The sequence below is a fragment of the Gavialis gangeticus genome, unplaced genomic scaffold, assembly GCF_001723915.1.
Source record: "Gavialis gangeticus isolate Ggan-Ray unplaced genomic scaffold, GavGan_comp1, whole genome shotgun sequence".
Classification (NCBI taxonomy): Eukaryota; Metazoa; Chordata; order Crocodylia; family Gavialidae; genus Gavialis; species Gavialis gangeticus.
Genome location: NW_017729022.1, coordinates 52,991,825 through 53,012,510, shown reverse-complemented (window position 1 = coordinate 53,012,510; position 20,686 = coordinate 52,991,825). Strand labels below are relative to the sequence as shown.

At 43.2% G+C, this 20,686-nt stretch overlaps 1 protein-coding gene across 3 annotated transcripts in view; it reads right to left on the bottom strand.

Annotated features, from left to right (window-relative positions):
* Positions 1-768: 768 nt before the first annotated feature.
* Positions 769-20,686, bottom strand: part of PDE6H (phosphodiesterase 6H) — a 53,067-nt gene continuing 33,149 nt past the window's right edge. The window contains exons 1-5 of one of the 3 annotated variants that reach the window (XM_019514962.1): positions 10,668-10,710; positions 8,014-8,072; positions 5,159-5,345; positions 4,604-4,644; positions 769-2,234 (exon numbers count right to left, since the gene is read on the bottom strand). In XM_019514962.1, coding sequence (XP_019370507.1) covers positions 2,158-2,234; positions 4,604-4,644; positions 5,159-5,298 — 258 coding nt within the window. In that variant the 5' untranslated portion in view covers positions 5,299-5,345; positions 8,014-8,072; positions 10,668-10,710 and the 3' untranslated portion in view covers positions 769-2,157. Of the gene's footprint in view, positions 2,235-4,603; positions 4,645-5,158; positions 5,346-8,013; positions 8,073-10,667; positions 10,742-20,686 lie in introns of those variants that run through there. The other 2 variants (XM_019514961.1, XM_019514964.1) reach the window with 2 other exon arrangements.

Below are 20,686 nucleotides of genomic sequence, written 5' to 3'. Positions count from 1 at the left end.
GCATATGTAGGAGGTCTGGGTAGGTACACACCCACATGTATGCATACTGGAGTGTAAATTCCAGGAAAATGAGGGGGTGGAGGTAGAGAAGCCCGTGTTTTAGTCCTATGACTAGTTTAAACACTTGCACAAGAAGTTGGAGACTCAAGTAATAGTTTCAACTCCAAAGGGTTTGAATGCCCATCTTTGTAACTTCTGTGTCCAGTGTGCTGACCACCACACCGCAAGTCAGACATTATCCAGATTCCTCTCTGGTGCTCCTTTTGCATCTGAACTTAATATTTAATGGTCATTGCATAAAATTAATGAAAGCAGTGCATCAGAGAAGTTTCTTCCTTAATCACAAGAAAAACTCAGAGTGAAATGCTCCATTATCTTCCTGGTAGGCCGAAAGGAGAATGTCTTGCATTTGAGAGCTTGTCTAACTTTATCCCAACTATACAGTTAAAGATATCACCGTAAGAAATCCTTATTTCTCCTATTCTTTGTATATCATTTAATAAATTGAGATCATATTTTCAGGATTTTAAAACATTTTAATTTTTTTTAATAAAAGAACAACGCATAATTTATTACCATGTGTTACTGCTGTAATATTTTGACAGGACATTTAAACTATTTTCTTCCTTGCACCATTTTCACCTCTCACTGCTGCTTCTGAAAATTTAAAATTTCAGGGACTCTCTCTCTCAAAAAGAATAGACACTGTGTTTTAAAATTATTTTTATAAATCTTAACATTGTCAACAATTAAAAGGAGCAAATGTAATCTCTCTGAATTATGTATTATTTCTTTTATTCAAACTGTGCCTCTGTAAACATTTTAAAACAAATAGGAACAAGAAAAGGTGACCCAAAATTTGTATACAACAGGTATTCAGCCAAATATGGGAATGTTAAGGAAAGTGCTAATTTTAGGCTCTTTAAGAATGAGACATATTAGCTGTACTCTGCTAGTAAGAAGGAATGTGCCTGTCTAATATTCAGAAGAGGAATGTTTTCAGTATCTCTTTTTAATGTATTTATTTTTAATCACCCATACTCTAAAGAAGGAACTTTGTTAATGGCCCAGCAGTTGCTGACAGGGAATGGCACTATTTTAGAAAAGAGAAGAGTGTTCTCTCCAATGGATTGTCAGTCTGGATTTAAAAAATTACTATAATATTGACTCTTCTTGACATGTTCCTAATTAAGAAAGGAAAAAATCCCACTGATGAGAGATCATTAAACTTATTGTGAAATCCAAAATTGGGACCAAGCAACTTTTCCCCAGACAGATTATAAGAATAAAACAAATCTTCTTCCTATAGTGTATGTCACTGTTAAGTGACAAATTGCAGTTTGACTTTATCTTCTTAAACTGGTTAGTGATTTTTGGACATTCAGGCTTTCATTTGTCCTTCCTGTAATAACGGAAATCTAATGGTTACTTGACTAACCTGTCGATTAATCCAGGGTAGATGCAATATTCCCAGTCCCTTCTTTCCTCTTGTTGATGAACTGAATCTTAATGATGGTTTCTTATGGATATCCAAGGGAGAGAGTCCAGGTTCACTTTTCTATTGAAAGATGTTACAATGGCTGAACAGATGACTCTTAAAACCTATTCCACATTCCTGAGAATAATGGACAACTGGCCCAGATGTCATGGAATATCTTTATATTGGTTGGACTTCTTGTGTCCAGAGAAACCCTGGACGGGAGAACATTCTAAGAAAGCTTAATACAACATCACCTGTCAATGAGAGAGTGGCAATACAGAGTAAGATTTCAAACAGAGTACACATACACACAGTATCTCAAGCAGCTGGGGGGATACAGAATAAAAATCCACACACGAAGTAACCTAAGATACAGGGCTGATATCGCAAACATGTTGAATACACCAGGGAGAAGACAGAACATTCAGATGTAGTTAAATAACCCCACTAAGTTCATCTGATGAACCATGTTGGTTATTCAGGGTCCTTGATAACTGCTAGCCAAGATAATCTGAGAAGGAATTGTTCAGAATTAGCTCCGTGTCACAAAGTCCCTTCTACACATCATCAATAAAAGGTCATCAGGTGGATGGAAGAGCTGAAAAAAAAATGTCAACATTGATGAAGACCTTTCTGAAACACCGGAAGTTGCTAGGACCAGCAGTGACTCTGGTGACTTAGATGATCCCAAACTGGGCCAGCTCATGCAGTTCCAGATGACTGAAAGCCTCCCATGGACAGATCACTGTGATATCTGCAAGGGAGGAGGAGAAAAACAGGGCAAGATCATTACACTTCACACATATTGCTGTTCATAGGGCTGGGCAGCCTAATTTACTTCATACTTCTTGAGGTAGGAGCAAGGAAAATGGGCTTCCACTTAAAGACTTGGCAGACAAGGGTGTTCTTCCAGTCATATATGTCATTTCCTACAACACTGAACAAGATCAGTGTTCTTGCATGGTATTATGGCTGTATCGAAACCAACCAATTGTCCTTATGATCTGGTATCTCATGTTCAGTAATTAATAACTAGATGCAGAGGCAGATGCAGGTGGGGGGATGCAGTGATGCAGTCACCCCCCCAATTTGATTCTTGATTCTTGCTCTACCCAAACTTAAAAACCAATTCCCTGGGCCTGGAAGGGGCAGAGGCCTTTCTATTTAGGCAGCAGTGAGGGAGTCAATTGACTTCATGGATCATTATCATCTTACTGATTCCAGCTAATCTCCTTCCACTCCAAACATGCTAATGCCCCTCTCCTTTTTAAGGGTCTTAACTTTCCACTGGTTAAACTATCCTTGCTTCAGCAGTTGTACTGTCTGTTAACCAGTAATGTCTCTCTCCTATTTCACAGCTGTGCAGACTTTTAACTCTAGCTAAAAACCTTAACTAAGGTGCAGTAATATTAACTAGAGCTGTACAAAGCTTCAGTCCCCGATTCGACTTGGTGGAGATTCATCCCAATTTCAGTGGCCAAATCTCCAAATCAAATCAGAGGACCCTTTAATCTTTCCGAATCGAATCGGAACCCTCCGAATCAATTCAGAGATTCGGATATAGAGACAGCTTTGAATGTTTTTTCTACATGCCTCTAGGGAGCAAGGGCTCATGAGTGCTTCAATGCTGGGGCACATGGACTGTCTCACAGAAGCATAGGATGCTTCACAGCATGCTTGGCAGCAGACCCAGAAGTGGACCAGAAGCACTTCTGGTCCACTTCCAGATCCGCTGGGGAACGCACTGTGGGGCCCCCCCGCACCTCCCCGGCTTGGCGACTGGTGCCTCCTGGGTCTGGGGGGGCACCCGGGGTCCCCCTGTGGTTAATTGCCAAGCTGAGGAGGCACAGGAGCACCCCCCAGCATGCTACCTGGCAGACCCAGAAGTGGACTGGGAGCATTTCCGGTCCACTTCCAGGTTTATCGCCGAGCATGTGGAGGGCGCCCCCGTACTCCTGTAGGATGTTCCATGGGCCCCAGCATTGCAGCAATCATGAGCTGTGCCTGCTATCTCGAGGTATGTAGAAAAAACTTTTAAAGCTGTGTCCATGTCCGAATCGCTGGTTCTCCGAATCAGCATCGAATCTTCAGATTTGGATTCAGCTGAATCGAATTGGGAACAGTGATTTGAGCCGAATCTGAATCGAATAGGGCCCACTTCGCACACTCCTAATATTGGCTCAGGTGTAGAATTGACTGACACCAAACTATTGGAGACACTGTCAAAATGCTATATCTGAAGAAGAGAAGTATATTTAACTATGACTACAGGATTAATGACCCAATATTATTTGACTATTTTGACTATTTTTGTCTGCTTTATTTTTTTTTTAATTTAACATATTCTCTAGCAAATTAGTGCACATTCCAATAATTAAATCTTACATTTGTTTTTGCTTTGATCTTAAAATGAATAATCTAGTGCCCCCAGCATATTAGTAAAGCTTCTAGTTTAACTGGAGAAAAATGTGTTATGTTGCATGTGATGATGTACCACACCATCTGCACCCCTCCTTTTTAAAATCTTAGAACCGCCTATGACTAGATCTATGTAAATGACTCAAAGAAAATGTTTCTAATTATTCAATTTACTTTTCATTCCTTCTCTTTTGTTTTCAAATTGTCCATGGCCAGAGCTGTTTTGACCAATTGCAAGGTAACGTATAATACGTTTCTGATTCCCAACTGGATGAATGTAACTCCTAGAATTTGAGATTCTGGTGGGAATATTAACAAGCAACAATTTGAAATGCACTTTCTGTGACTTCCCTCCATTATTGGCATAGATTTTTTTTCTGTGAACATCCCTGCTGGGGAATTCATTTGCAAGACTATTTACAGAAAGCAAATGCAGAATGAGCACATTCACATCTGAGTGAAAACATTCAAAAATTCAGATAAATGTAGTGATTTTTTTCATAATATTTTCCTAGTTCCATAGTTCATTACATAGTTGATTACAATGAAAGAAAATTGCACCTGGCCAGTCCTACAGTGCTACAGCATGAAGGCAAAGAAAGAAGATTAACACCAGATTGTAGCAGATACTCCCTATAAATAACGAATCGTGACTGATTGTTCTTGTAACAAGAATAGTAAAAGAACAATATTCCACATGCCTACCTGTTCCAAGTCCCTCCATGCCTGGAATATCATCCCCAAACCTATGGGAAAGGACAACACAAGTAAGGTGGAGCTTGAATAGAACCTGAAGAGAAAGCTAGCCTCTCACAAGGATTTTCCAAATGATGGGAGACAGAGGCCTAGAAAAAGGGGAGCTGCTCAGTAAGGCTTTTCTTTTGCCCCTGTAATGTTAGAGCGCAAGATCAGCACCAGAGATGAAAGAATAGCTCTCGTAAGTTCTTCACTGTAGAAGGAAGGGGAAGATTGTGCAGGACTTCCTTAGGAATAACATGGTATAGCAGGTTTGTTTCCAAGTTTTTCCTACTGAGTTCTATGGAAAACGTGGTGCACAGTTACTGGATTCATAAGAAAAAAGTGTCAGTACCAGCATGATTTTCCCTCCTTGAGAACAGATCCTGCCTTCTCAATGTTTCTGTGTAGTCAGGATGCATATATGAAAAAGTGTATCAAATCAATTAGAAGTGCACCACATGGCCTGTGACTAGCATATGTGAAGGGCTGCACTGCTTTCATTCAGCTCCTTAATGCACTTACCCTTTTACTCCTTTCTTAGGAGGCTTGCTCTTGAACTGTCTTGTCTGTCTTTGCTTGAACTTGGGAGGCCCCTTGCGTGGTGTGGTGGGACCAGATGATGCTGGTATTTCTCCTGGAATTAAGGTGGTCTTTTCACTCATTTTGGGGTTGCTGTGTGCAAGGACAGTCCTCTTTCACAGCTTTCTGCCTGTAAAACAAACGCAGAAAATAAATGAAGGGAGCATACCAAATGTATAACTCCTAGTTACCATCAGCTAGTGAAGGGACCAAAGAAAAATCATAGCTGTAGCTAGGGCCTGGAAATCAAATAGAAGGCTGCAACAGGACTGGAATATCTGCAGTCATACTCACTAGGATTAGAATGGGAAGTCTTTGTGTTCAAAACCATGTACAAAGCAGCTGGGGACAGAAAGACACTTGTATTCATAACATGATATTGCACAATGACCTGCTGGGAGACAGAAGGTTACATCATCGGCCCAAGCCTTTATTATTGACTAGCGCTGGGGTCATATTGCTAGGTCAGAGGTCCCAACTGTCAGTTGTGACAGAGTAGGAAAACTAATACTAAGAGAGCTAGACAATGGGTTTTCTCCTATATGACACTTTTTTATATATATATATATATTTTTATTTACAGATTAAGCATGCACCTATTTGGAGCCACACCACTCTAAAAAAAAGTTTTAATCATTTAGAACAGTGGTTCCCAACCTTTTTTATACTGCGGACCAGCACAGGAGTGGGACGGAGCACATGGAGGTGGCTGCCTCCCTAGTGGGGCTGCCCTGCTGCCCAGGTTTAACCCCACACATGACTGCCAGGGGCGGAAGCTGCTTACCCAGGTGGACAGATAGGGGTCCAAGTGGGCAGCTTGTGCCACGACCCAGCAGTCAACTCTTCACAGCCTGGTACCAGTCTGTGGTCCAGTGCTTGGGAACCTCTGATTTAGAATATTAGGGCAATATGGAATATCATCCTCCTGGGGAAATAGTAGAGAGCACCCCAGATATTTAAAATTGGATTGTAAAGCAGTTCAGATTATCATTTGGGAACAATTATTCATTGCTTGGAATTTGGGGAAGCAGGAAAAGGTTGAAGGCTCAATATATGTTTTCCATTCATATGAGTTCAAGTGCTTATGTGCAGTGGCTTTATATACTTTATTACTGCATATTTATCAAGCCTGAACTCTACTTCATAAAATGAAAATAAGGTTAATAACTACCAGTGTGTGGCTCTCAGTATTTACAGTATGTACTTGGCATACTGTAAACATGGGTAAAGAACCATTTGGCCCCTGTCGCCCCTTAGAGCATGGAGGCCTGGAAAGGACATATATTCCACTGAGTGGCATCCACAGGACATCACTTCTCTTGCCTCAATTTGTAGGGCTCCTACTTCCATATCCAAGGGTGCCATAATTCCACTCCCAACCATAGATCTCTTGACACCTGTGTCCAATAAGGGGTCTCAGTTATTTCAATAAATATGATGCTGATTAATGTACACCATGAGTAACACAGTGACCTTTATATGCAAGTTCCCTTATAGAAAATATATTTGTCTATCATCTCCCCTCTCTGTAATCATACCCCTCCCTTTTCTGCTCTCCATGGTTATTACTTAACTCCTACCATAAATCATTTACTGACAAATGATAGAATTATCTTTAAAGTTGTGGTGCTGAGGGTTAATCCCAAGTATCACCCCAGTGATTCTAAAGACCTTAAAAGAAGAATCTTAATTTTCAAATTATAAATGCCAGCAAAGATCTGACAGCATTGTCTCAGATTTAAATCACTGCCTATTTGAGAATGAGGGAACTGTTTGCAAGACTGTATCTGAAATGGCTATAATGCCTTCCTTAAAAAAAAAAATCTAGAGAAGAGAAGCAAGGGAAAAAAAATCAAACAAACCTGAAATGCAAGAGAGAAAAACACATCTTAGCATTTCGATTTAAACTGTGTCAAGACCGGCACGCCACATGGTTTTTTTGCTATGGTTTACCACGTCCAAAGTGATGAGCTTCTATGTGAGTCCTAAGTGAGCTCCTAAGCAATGCCTGGGGCCCCCTGCCAGCCAGGGCTGCTCTGACCTGACTCAGTATGCTGCAGCCCTGGGTGCACGTGTAAACACGATGTCGGGGAGTTGTAGCCACCCCCAAGGAAGAGACAGGGGAGTTTGCAGCTGCAGCCAGGAGCAGCCTTGAAATGTATATATGGTAGACCAGTGGTTCTCAACCTTTTTTGTACCAGGACCCATTTGTAAACATGATGTTCAGTTTCGACCTTGTAAATAGTTTAGGTAGAAAACAGTCCCCTGGCCCTGGCGGTGCTGCTTACCCCCAACCCACAGCTTCCCATCCCACTGGCCTGCTGGTGCCCCTCACACCTGACTCACTGTCCCCTGCCTGCTCCCCCGTCTTGAGGTACACTGTGCCCCAGCCAGCTGCTCTGCAGTGGAGCCCCCGCACTGAGGCACATGGAGAAAGGGGAGCAACCAGCCCCTGCTCCCCCATCTCAAGGCACACTGTGCCCCCAGCCATCTGCTCTGTCTACACGTGTGCAATAATTTATTGTGCTGACAGATACCACTTATATCTGATGGGACTATCTAGCAGTGCAGTAAATAAGTCTACTGCACCCTATTGCCCTGAATGTATACAAGGTGATGTTCTACTGCGCAACAAATTAGTCTGCTGCTCAGTAAAGTGTCTTGTGTAGATACACCCTTAGTTCCTTAACCACAAGACCATCCTTCTTTCCAGAGGAAGTGCTATTTACAAGACTCACCAAGATTTAAGAAGCTGGCTGCTTTGCACAAATGTTACCCCTGGAGTATTAAAATTGTACCTCATGGTGTGTAGGGGCTGTCTCTGCCTAAGTCCATGGTTACAGCATTAGGCACCACCCTGAAAAGCAACAGTAATCAATAGAGTGTGCAGTTACTAGAAGCATTGAGTTGATATGCTTGTGTAATCACTAGCCACAGGACAGCTCTAAACAGCTTTGATTCACCTTGTAAGAATCGGAGTGTGGCTGGCAACGTCTTTCCCTGGCCATCTCCAGGACAATGAAATTCACCACACTGGTTAAAAATGCTGATTTAAAATTTCAAATGCTATCCAAAAAACCCCCAAAAGACTCCAGAGGAGCAGCTGTGATCAATGACTTTGCAGTGATATTGCTCTGGCATTTATAATATACAAGGCTGGCAGTGAGTACTGCACTCTGGGCAGACCAGAATGCACTTGAGAATCAGCATCCCCTTCACCCTGAACTTCACTCCGGAAGAAAAAGCAGTTACTAGGAAGGCTTAATCTCTGGGCTTCATAGGGTGCCCTATCCTACTCCTCAGGGAGGCAATACAGCCATCCAGCACCTGGATTTTGGTGGGAGAAAGCCTCAGATGAAACCATGCTACCTCCTGTTTCTCACCTAGACTAAACCAATAGGGCAGGGAAGAAATGGTATATGACAGTAAATGATTAGCTGTCTCCTTTCCCCTCACCAAACTCACTGACCTTGTTCTCTCCACTCATCAGGACAACCTGCTACCATGCTGAGGGAAAAGAGCAGAGCTTTGGTGCAGGAAGAGACTTAGTGTTGGGTGAGTTCAACTTTTTTTCATCTCGAGCTAGGAATCACATTGACACTGCCATTGTTACACTACTCAGTCAGCCGAAGGTATTTTCCGTCTTGAAAAAGGCAAAGTGTTTGTGGTTCAGAGATCATTCCCCCGTATCATCAAATCTTCCCCAGTCCCTGTGTCTGTGACCAATTCCTCCTGAACACCACAGGACCAAGGAATGGTGCTGTAGTCCAGGATTCACCAAAGAAGTGGATACCCACAGCACAGCCTTCCAGTCATGTTTTCTGGCCCTGATTGTCAATTGGTTTAGAAGATCTAGTAAATCGACTATGAAAATTAGCTATGAATTCCAGTCCTTTTCCAATGAAGGCTGAAAGGCTCTCCGTCTTCTGCACCTTCTCTCGTACAGAGAGAGGCTGCATCCAACAGCATCTCTTCTCAACCAAGATTAACTTTTGTTTAATGACCTTTCTTGTGTCTTGAATTCTAAATTTTACCGAATACCTAGTAATATGCTTATCCAGATTATGTCACATGACATCTCGCCTCACCCCAAGCTAATCTCCCTCCCCACCTTTCTTGCTCTTCCCATGTGCCTTCTTTTTAATCTTCTTTCCTCATGACTTTAATCTCTGATCTTGTATGACCAGATTCCTTGACAGACAGCCTAGACAAGTAGCATGATCTTCTTTAGAGCAATGACAGACATGGGTTTAAGGTAAGCTATGTCAGAAGCCATCAGACACAGACTATTCCACGTGTGTTGCAACCTTCAGCGGTGCTTCTAAAATGGAAGGTACTGGATCCATGTGAGTTGTGGTCATCCTCACAATAATTCTCTTTAAATTATATATAATCTCTGGTAAATATGTTCTTGCTACTACATTCCCTCCACAAATTAATTCAGTCTCGAGTGTGGTTCCTTGTGTGCTGCTGTGACCTTTCTTGCAGCAATGCTTTAGCTAGACAATTTTTAGTAACCAGTATCGCACAAGGTTGCAGATAAGGGAGAGAAGACCCACAGCTCTAAATGTCAGCTGTTTGAACTGGCTACCTAGGTATATATTATGAATATTTCCAGCCTCAGCCATGACTGATGCCCATATCCTATAGCTCTGAGTTCTCAGGCTCTTTTCATTAGCAATGGTTTAAAGACCAAGGATAAGCAAAGAGAGGATACTCTTGAAAAGAAAAATAACTGAATCTAGTTTTAAGTGGAACTGTATTCTTGTTGCATCCTCCTTTCTGGAAATGGCAGGCACCTCCAATGCATCCTGCCACGGTTAAATTGTGAGACTAGAATACATTAGGCTGGCAGGAGGATATAGGGTGTAGAACTATACTCGGGATAGGGTTATCTAATAATGTGGGCTTCCTCATATTTGTGCTCCTCAGATACCAAATGATGATGTGGCAGTATCTTGTACCCAACAGTCAAGTCCTAGACTGCAATGGTGTCCTTACCACAGTTCCCTGTAATCTTTCTTTTACAAGCCTGCCCTGCAAGTACCCAGGTACTAACCTGGGTTCTAGCCACAAAAAGGATTAAACAAATTCCACAATGGCCAGCTGTACACAATGGTAGTGCCATCCCACCAGTCACCAGCAGACATACTATGGAAGAAACTGCTTCCAGACTGATGAGCCTCAGAAGCAGACCACCACACAGCACTTACATTTGCTTTTGTCAATGAACCTGACACTAAACGAAGAGCTAGGACAACATTAGACAAGAAATACAAGTTCTCCCTAGCTGTTGTAAGTGATTCCTGTAGGGCTTTTCTAGCCACAAAAATCTAATCTAGTCCCGTTGGGTTTTGCTGGACTTTTCCTAATCCCAATTTCTGAGCCAATCCTCATTTCTTTCCTCCTCCCCATGTAGCTGGGGTACAGAGAAGTTATAGGGAACACTTACAGTCAAGAGTGCTCCTCTTGGAGGTCATTAAATCACCTTCCTTCTGGATGAAGAGAAACATGTCTCCAAGGAGCCTCCTGCACCCGATATACCCTACTATCAGGTGACATCACAGGGTGAAGGGACCAATCACAGGCCATTCATCCAAGGAGGAGGAGTAAACATCTCTTGACAGCTCTGATCCTGGCTTTAATGAAGGTTCAGCTCAGGGGAGGTTTAAAGTCATTACGTTCCCTTTAAGGAAGGGTGTTTGGTTTCATGGCTTCATCCAAGAAGAGAGAGCTTTGTTTTTTTTAAGCCCCTGTGATGACATTTCTACACGATCTTTAGGAAGCAAGACTGAAGATGACAAATCACCAACATCCTGGAACACAAACCTGTACGCCCCCTGCAGTGCCAGGAGGAAGGGAAGGGATGGAAATTATCAACTAAACTTCACCCACAATTCTACAGAAGTTTTATATTTCCAGTAAACTCATTGGCAATGAATTAGTGAACAATGAAGATTTTATATTTTCATCATTGTTTCAGAGTCAAAACTTTGCTGGGATAAATGGAGTCAGTTCCCATTGCTCTTAGGACAGAATGGCAGACTTTCTTCACGAGACTAAAGAAAGTTTTTTTGGCACAAAGGGTTTGACAAGAGCTAGAAAGAGGGCAATGCAATCTTCCTCCATTTCCAATAATTTGTGGAAAAGTAGATGAGTAAGTGTGCTACCACCAACATTACAGACTATGACCTGAGGGAAGAACCAGGGCTGATGGGTGTCTGTTAAGTTTCTGGCAGGCCCATGGATTCACGTAATGGCAAAGGAGGCAGGCAAGGAAGAGAAACAGGTGAATCTTGATTCACAGCAAGTGTCTTGGCTTAGAATCATAGAAGGAAGGACCAGAAGGGACCTATAAGATCATCAAGCTACATCCTCTGCCATGGGTAGGAGGTAATTGGGCTCAAATGAGCTCAATGAGGTATTTGTTCAGCCTCCTCTTAAGACCACCAGAGATGGTTACTGCACCACCTCTGCTGGAAGTGTGTTACAGATTCTAGTTACCTGTACAGAAAAGAAGTTTTTCCTTATGTCCAGCCAAAACTTTTCCTTGACTAGCTTGCATCCATTGGTCTGCGTCTTCCCATGGGGGGACTTCTTTGAAAAGATGTTCACCTTTGTCCTGGTGTTCTCTCTTGACATATTTGTAGGCAGCTATTAAGTTGCCTTTCAGCTTTCTTTTGCTCAGGCTGAACAGTCCTAGATCCCGAAGTCTCTCCTCATAGGGCCTGTCCCCCAGGCCTTTGATCATGTGGGTGGTCCTTCTCTGCATCCTTTTGAGCTTGTCCAAAACTTTCAAGAAGTGCGGTGCCCAGAACTGCACTCAGTACTCCAGCTGTGGCCTCACCAATGCCGAATAGATGGGGAGAAGCACTGCCCTGGACCTGTTGGCAACACATCTGCTGATGCACTCCAGAGTTCTATTTGCCCTGTTGGTGACTTTGTCACACTGGTGGCTCATAGTCATCTTCTGGTCAAGTGTCCCCCCCTAGGTCCCTTTCAGATGCAGCGCCAGCCAGTGGACCATCACTCATAGTATAGATATGGTGAGGGTTCTTCCTACTCAGATGAAGGACCTGGCATTTGTCCCTGTTGAACCTCATCTGGTTTCATTCAGCCCATGGGACCAGCCTGTCAAGGTCATCCTGAATCCTTGACTTGTCCTCTGATGTGCCCACTTGTCCCCACAGTTTGGTATTGTCTGCAAACTTAATCATTGCACTTTTCACTCCCTCATCCAAGTCATTAATAAAGATATTAAAAAGCATGGCCCAAGCGCAGATCCCTGAGGTACACTACTAGAGACGGCCTTCCAGGATGAGGCCACCCCATCAATCAAGACTCACTGGGGTCAGCTGCTGAGCCTGTTCCCAACCCACCTCAGTGTAGCCTAGTCTAGGCCAGAACTCTACAACTTATCTGAGAGGATTTCATAGGAAACAGTATCAAAGGCCTTGCTGAAGTCTTGGTAGATGATGTCCACCTCCTGTTCCATGTCCAGGTGGTTAGTTACCTGGTCATAAAAGGACACCAGGTTTGTCAGGCATGACCTCCCCTCTACAAAGCCATGCTGGTTGCTTCTCAGTACCCCACCAGATGCGAGCTTGTGGGTGATTTCCTCCTTGACAATTTTTCAAAAATCATCCCCAGAACCCAAGTCAGACTGACCGGTCTATAGCTGGCAGGGTCAACCCTCTTTCCCTGCTTAAAGATAGGTACCATGTTCACCTTCTTCCAGTCATTAGGGACAACTCCTGAGTTCCATGATTCCTTGAATAGCCTTGCTAGGGGTATTGCTAGGAACTTGGCCAGCTCTTTCAGCACTCTTGCGAGAAGGTCATTCTGGACCAGCTGAAAAGCATCCAACTGATGTTGGACAATTAGGTGTTGCCCTACTTAACTTTTGAGCACTTGCCTATGGAGGGTGGTTCAGAATGACCTGATTAGGAGCCTTGGATCCCTATGAAGTAAATAGAGAGACTTCAGAGGTTTTTAAGAGACACTCAGGTTCAAGCACCCTGTTGCTTTAGACAGAGAATGGGGAGTGATAGGAGCCTCAAAGTGCATTTCAGAAAACCCTAAGGTACCTAAAGATAGCCAACTAGAAACATGAAAATACAAGGTATGTCTGAATCCGTACCCCATTCAACAATTTAGGTGCCTGACTCAAACTGTCTGTTAGGCATCTTCAGTCACTCTCAATGCCAAGTCCCACCCTTGAGGGAGCTGAATAATTAGTTTCTGAAATCCTCTTTCTGAAGCTGGTAGTGCAGTCTCTCGTATTTTGCCAAATATGGCGGGCATTAAAACACATCACTTGGAAGTAGGAGACCTGTATTCTAGGCCTTCCTTACCTTGAGTGGATTTGAACCTGCATGTTATACTTTCTAGGAGGGTGCCCTAGCTTCCAGGCTGTAGAGCAGGCTGGGTAAAAATGCTTTCTATCCTTCTTGTTGAAGCTGGGCCACTGGGTAGCCAAGAATGACAGACATGGGGCTAGAAAGAGACCAAGCAAGGGCATGCACTGGAGGACTCCTAGATTCTAGTCAGGCTTATTTCTGATTTTTCTTCTTTAAACCAGTGACTGCTTAATGTAAAAGGCATAAACAACTCTGTAAGCTGGCTAAAGAGAGTCTGTCTCTTAGTGGTGATGGCATACCCACTGGATCCAAGAGAGGTTTCATCAGCTCTAGTCTTTGCATTTCTTAGGCAAAGTTTAGGTGTCTCCCAGGAGTACCTGGATTTGCAACAAATCTTGAGTGATATATTCCACTTGAATATATAGAAGCCTAATGTAGATAACTAGGGAGCTTTACTGTCTGAATGAAGACATGTTATGAATTCTGTGAGCCATGGTACAAGACCACCTTGACTCCTTTAGTGGGTTAAGTGTGCCTGAGTACCTTTCATATCCCTAATGCAAGGCTTTGAATCCCGCCCACAGAAAACAAGTTGAACACAATATTACTATAATGAGGACATTTCTTTTAACAGGGGAAGGAAAGCATATATTACTGTAAATTCTCATGAACTTTAAGGCAACCCAAAGATTTTTTTGAAGCCTGAATCATGATGTTTGAATATTGAGGGTTGGCAATAATGTTTTGGAATTATTTGTCCTCACTGCAGTGTCTGGGTCACATGCACACAAATGCCCAGAGATTAATTGGGTTTAGAAGCTTTGAACAGTAAATGTGATTATTTCAAGTGTGAGCCGGCTTGTTGGGGATAGAAACAGGTGCAGTACCTTGGCAACAGATTCTCCTCCCACAGCCACTGCTCATTTCCAAGTCTCCATCTGCCAAACACAGTGTCAGGGATAGGTGCTATAGGGCCTGGGCCTCCTCTGGCCTGATATCTGCTCTGAGAGTGCTGTCAGGCCAAGAAGGTGTTGACATTACCTTTCTATCTGCTCACTGACATTGTTTTTCTCATTTGCCACGACTTTGTTGTTTGTTCAGGAGTTGGTTCCACAGAGAGGTAGATCCAGGTCTGAAGGAGGAATTTCTTTGTGTGGCTCCACCTCCTCTATACCCCATCCTTAACACTCTTGGCGTGTTAATTTTGGTAGTCTTCTTCAGAAGTGCACTCCTTCCGGCTGTTCTGGGGCCATTCCTTGATGGCCAGAGGCTGGGGAACCTTCAGCATTAACTCTTCAGTACCCCAGCATTGGGGAATGGAAGAAAATAGGTACTGTTCCCTATCTGCATTCTCCAGTATTTCCCTGACTAGTTGGTCACCAATAAATTAACAGTCAAGCATATGGGAAAAAAAAAACGAAAAGAAACAACCGGCAGGGTGTACCATTCCCTTCCCTGGGAAGGGCCTCAGCTCTGACTATATAAGTCTATGCAGGGATTGGTCTCAGGAATAGGTATTCTGCTGGGTCCCTTCACACTGCTTACCCCTTTTTAGTTAGGGGGCATGCACTGCCCCAGTCCCAAAGTTAAGAGATTAACTTAAACCTTAAGTAAAAAACCCCCCAAAACAGTCCTTTCATGCTCTTAGGCACCACCCTTCACTCATTGAAGGATCGACTCTTGAGGTCTCCCTACCCCTTCCACACCTACTTGGTGACGGTTTCACTGGACTTCAGGCAGATGGCTCCTGTGCTCTAACTGCAGTGCTTCCCTTCGTGGTGGCCCTCTGGCTACCTGTAATCTTTGCCAGGTGCCTCAGTGCTGCCAATGGCTGCAGACCAGTGCTTGTGGGAGAGTCCCACAGTGTCTCTGTTTCCTGGATGCTGAGGTCTCTCCCAGATTGCTCCACTCTTTGGCCGGAAGTACCCGCAGATGCTTGCTGGCTGTCAATCCTAATGGAGCATTTGTTTTGGTACCTGCAGCGTGCTGCTGCATGCTCCCGTGGCAAGCCTTCTTCTAAGGTGAGTAGAGAGGAATTCTTCCCTTCCCTGGGGTTCCCTTCAGCCCCATTGTCTTCCTCTTCACACACAGGCTCAGGTGTCTGGGTATTTTTCTTCATTGCAACTTGTATCCAGAGCTAGTTGGGAAACAATATTGACTCCATCCGAAAGTCTGATGAAAATGAAAATTTGACTTTCTTGCTAAAAAAATTTTTCCTGGAGATTTTCAGGCTTTTGTCAAAAAAAGTCAGATACATAGGTTTTTCACAACTGAAATGGAAAATTTTGTTTGAAAGGCAAACCTTTTGTTTTTTCAGGTTTCCAATGAAAACCCTGAAGACTTTTGAAAAAAAATAAACTAATCTTTTTGGAAAAAATTCAATTTTGTCAAAAAATTAAACACCAGCTAAAAAAGTTTTAATGGAAAATAGTCATTTAGGCCCTCTTATGCTCTCCATTTGTCTTTTCTTTATAGTTTCATAGTTGGTAGGGTTGGAAGGGACCTGAGAAGATCATCAAGTCTGACCCCCTGTCATGGCAGGAAAGAGCGCTGGAGTCAAATGACCCCAGGAAGGTCAGGCCCATGCCTTTGGGTGATGACTTGAGCATCATGAGAAAAGCTCTCTACAAGGCTTGTGCAGCAGGGAGATGCAGGGACAGAGCCTCAGGCAACAGCCCGTCCCACAAGACAGAGCTCAAAATAAGCATCCCGATTGCACCCCAAGTATGTGACTTCATCCTTCTCTCTCTCTGGTCCCCTTCCTTTTCTTCCCTCTTTCCATTCACCCCAAGACTTTTTCTCTCTCATGTGAGGAAAAACCTTCGCTTTGTCAATGGGGAACAGGCAGCAGTAAACCTGTATTGTAATGTTAAGGCACATTCCAGTTGCAGGATGAATTCTGCTGTGAGAGGTGGCTCAGAAGTCACGTGCCATGTCAGTTCTCACTCCAGGAGTTCTCTCTATGGCTATGGCCTCCTCCACTACTTGCTTATGTTTTGATTCCTTGCCTTTGATTGCCTCCCACACTAATGGTGCTGACAGACATGCAGGTCCCCACTCTAATTCATGCCACTCTACATAAAGTGCCATGAGTTAGAGTGATCCACCTCCCCCCCCCGTTTGGATTTGGGAGGGTGAGAATTGAGCCTGTCTGCAGGAGCCTGGGAGGGGGGCAGGATTGGGAAGGAAAGAGGGCAGGAATTGAACCTGCCTGCAGAAGCCTGCCTTCAGTGTAGGATTCACCCCTCTCTCCTGGCCCCGCCCCGCCCCTGCCTCCCAACTCCAGTGCTGTCTTCAGGAAGGAAGGGGGAAGGGGAGTGGGGGTGAGCTGTAGTGTCAGGTTTACCAGGCCTGAGCTGTGGGGGCGGAGAAGGGGAGGGGGAGGGAGCTCCAATCCACCCGCCTCCCCCTCCAGCTCATGTCAGGCAAACCCTAGCCTGCAACTTGCTCCCCTTCCCTTCCTGCAGACAGTGTTAGGGGCAGGGTTAGGCCACATCAGCCCAGCCCCAAGGATACGCATGCAACAGATTAACCCTAGGGAACACAAATTCCTTAAGGTGCTCCAAAGTGAAGCACCTTCCTCTGATCCCTCATTTGATGCAGGTTAATTTGTCATGCAATCAGCCACTTTAAAAGTGTTCTGGAGCAGTACTTGTGTGTCACAGGATGGCTATAGAGCGCTTTCAGGGGGCCAATTGCCCAACAACTTATGTCTGCACCCTAAGAAATTCAGCCTGATGCTTCTTTTCAACTCTTGTTTTACACAGCTCGGTCTTGAGCAGCTTCTGGTGCAGGGATCAAATAATACCATTAGTTTTGTCTTATTGGCCCAAGAAGGGAGAACTACCACTACTAATGCTGCAAGCTAGATTTTCCTCCATTAACAAAGTTTCTTGTAACCCAACCCCCCAAGATCTTTGACCCTATTTATGAGTGTGTATGTAAGTGTAACAAAACTAACAAATAATTAGTCAATTACTAATGTTTTAATTATAAAGGGAACTTGTGATTTAACATATCCTGTGTGATAGATGAGCACTCTTGTGAAAAGATACCCCGCCTGAAGCTGAACTGGGAAGGGACAATGGGAGCCTAACTAAGTCAGTCTAAATCTATTGGACTTCATGGATCTATACAGCTAAGCAGCTGGCCTGAGTTTTTATAGAATTTTCAACCCCAGGTGAATGCATTTTATTTCATGATGATTTGAGACAAAAACTGGTGTCCATCATTACTGAGAAGGATAGGCTGAGAATAATTAAGGCTTCTGTAATTCAGCTTGGGTCTTCTTCCTTCGGAGGAATGGCCAAGCAAAATGCCACTGAATTCCAATATAGGGTTTTAGTATAAACGTGAATTGGGCTCTAGGCTGCAGTGAATCATTAAAAACATTCCTGTTGATGTTAGAAGCTGTGCAGCATGAGACACCTGGGTTGATTTTCCCCAAGTTAAATTGCTGAGCATTCATGTTTGCTGTGTTTGGAAAGCAGATAATTGCACATGCAGAATCTTACTTATACTCAGCCTTGTCACTGTTAGGATCCACCCTGGAATATGTGAAACGTGCCCTGTTAGCCGTAAAACTGTCTAAGGCATTATGCTTTTTTAAAACTGTGTCTATTATGTAGGGAAAGATAAGATTTCCTGCAGGGGAGCAAGCCATATATTGTCAAAAGATTCCAAATCAGATGCCGGAAGGTCATTCAGGCTTACGTGGCCAGTCTGAGTTGTTGAGTTCTGTTGATTTGTTAAGGTTTCAAGTTCTCTTTTTTCTTTCACTAAAGAATGCTTGATTTCCACACAGATTTCATAGACATTAGTGCTGGAAGGGCAGGAAGTCAGGTGGGGTCATAGGATCCCAGCAAGATAAGCATCCAATTTGCGTTTTGGTCACTTTACTAGACACAGCATCGCACTGCAGGCTCATGTTCATCTTGTGGTCAATGTTGACCCCCAAGTCTCTTTCTTCCATAGCACTAGCCAGCGTAGCAGTGCTGAGCCTATAAGCATGCTGCAGGTTTTTTTTCCCAAGGTGGAGAACCTAGCATTTTTCAGTGTTAAACACCATCAGGTTCTCGTCCGCCCATTTGAGCCTGTCCAGGTCAGCCTGGATTGCCCTCCTGTCTTCAGGTGTTAGAACAACTTCAAAGACTTGTTAGAACAACTTCACATGTTAGAACAACTTCAAATATTTCATGATCTCTGCAGCCAACACTTCAGAAAACACGGTACACCAGGTTTTTTACATCAGCTGATCTAAAACCCATGCTATGTGTCCTGCACTGTATTTTTTTTTATTGCACTTTTGCACTTCCTTTCTTCAGAGCAGGGTTTGGAACAAACTGTCCTAGCCTGCAAATTATTCACCCTTATAAATCCCACCTTGGCCAGCCCTGGGATCCAAGAAAAAACAACAATACTTGCTACCTGATTCTCTCTCGCACCAATTTACATCCATATATATCTATTGAAGGTACTCCTGATTTAATATCATGTAAACGGAGAACAGAATTGGGCTCTTATACGAGAACAACGTTCCTTATTCATAGACTTCAACACATTTTGAATCGGTAGTTAAGTCAACATTCCCATGTTACAGATATGGAAGCAGAGGCCCAGAAGAGGGGACCAGAAGTGTTTTTACTCAAGTTCATACAGTACACCACAAATAGAACACTGCCCTATTGACCTCCATTCTTGTAACTCGTGCATCACTGCATGATACACAGATTGATTCAGTTCCTTACAAATGGTAAGTTTTCCCCTACCACTTACCTAACTCCCTCCTCACTTAGAATGGAAGCTCTCCCACCAGAAGGCTATACAGATGCTCAGTATCTTTTCTGATACCTCACCTTTGCTTGATGGTTGACCAGCAATAAAGCTGGGTCCAGCATGCAGGCACTGCTATGAAGAGAGATTCATTTTTAGGTCCACTAAAACTTCTCCAGTTTTTCTTTTATAAAACTTGTATTTTTCTTCTCTTCCTCTCTTTTCTAGCTCCTGCTTAGAACCATGCACTATGACCTGGCACAGGGCCTGCCAATTCTTTTGATTAGGTGTGTATAAGAAGTTAATCTCATTATCTGTATGACTACCAGAAGGCATATCACAGCTGGCCTAGCACCTGGTTGTATTTAAAACTGTGCCTGAACAACGCTATTTTTACAACAGTCATGTCCCTTTTGATTATCTTGAGGCTCTTCCTTAGATTCCCTAGCCTGCTTCAGAAATGTGATCTTGCTTACGGCAAGTTTGTGTAAACAGGGATTAATTTAGCCAGTAATTTTCCCTTAAAGAGACCAAGCTTGGATCTAAATAAAGGAAGAATTTTTTGCAAGATGTGTTCTGTAATAAAAATGATTTGACCCCAGAGGCTTTGATCAATTTCAAATGGAAGATCAAACTATCTGGTGGCTAGATTAAGAGGAATAAACTGTAAACAAGTCAGTTCCAGATTTTTTTTTTAACAATATCAGTTCCTTTTCCCAGATCTTTTAAAGACATCTTTTTTTTCTTTGCCAGCCAGCTTCCCAACCATCATGTGACCTTTTAAAACATCTTGGTTCAGCATTCTTTTCTTCTTAAGGAGATGTTATTTTTTTCTTGCTTTTACTTGTCAACATATACTCCCTCCTTCATTCTTTCCTCAGATAAAGTGTAGTTGCATTCAATTTCTCTCTTGACTATCCTATAATCAGCTTTAATGAACAAAACAAAAACAATAAAACTGGAGATTTTCAAAGTGAAATCAATGGATAAGTATCCTGCATTCCTCTGATAATTGCAACCTATCGCCTGCCTAGTGACCAGGCCACAGCCAAAATTAAGCTGGTATACTAACCTTGATCTTAGCTACAAGATGAGGAAAAACTCGATTAAACGTAGACTTCCATTTCTGGATGGATTTACTGACGAGATTGCAGTTTGCTCTCTGAAGGGAAGTGCAAACACAAGCCAATGTTACGACCCTGTGTACCAATTTACATGTAATCTGGGAGCAGTTCCTTACTCCCTTGTAAACTGCCTGGACATGAGGCAATTTTGGGATACCTGTGTTATAAGAAAACTTAGTTTCATAGTTTCTAAGGTCAGAAGGGACCTGAGAAGA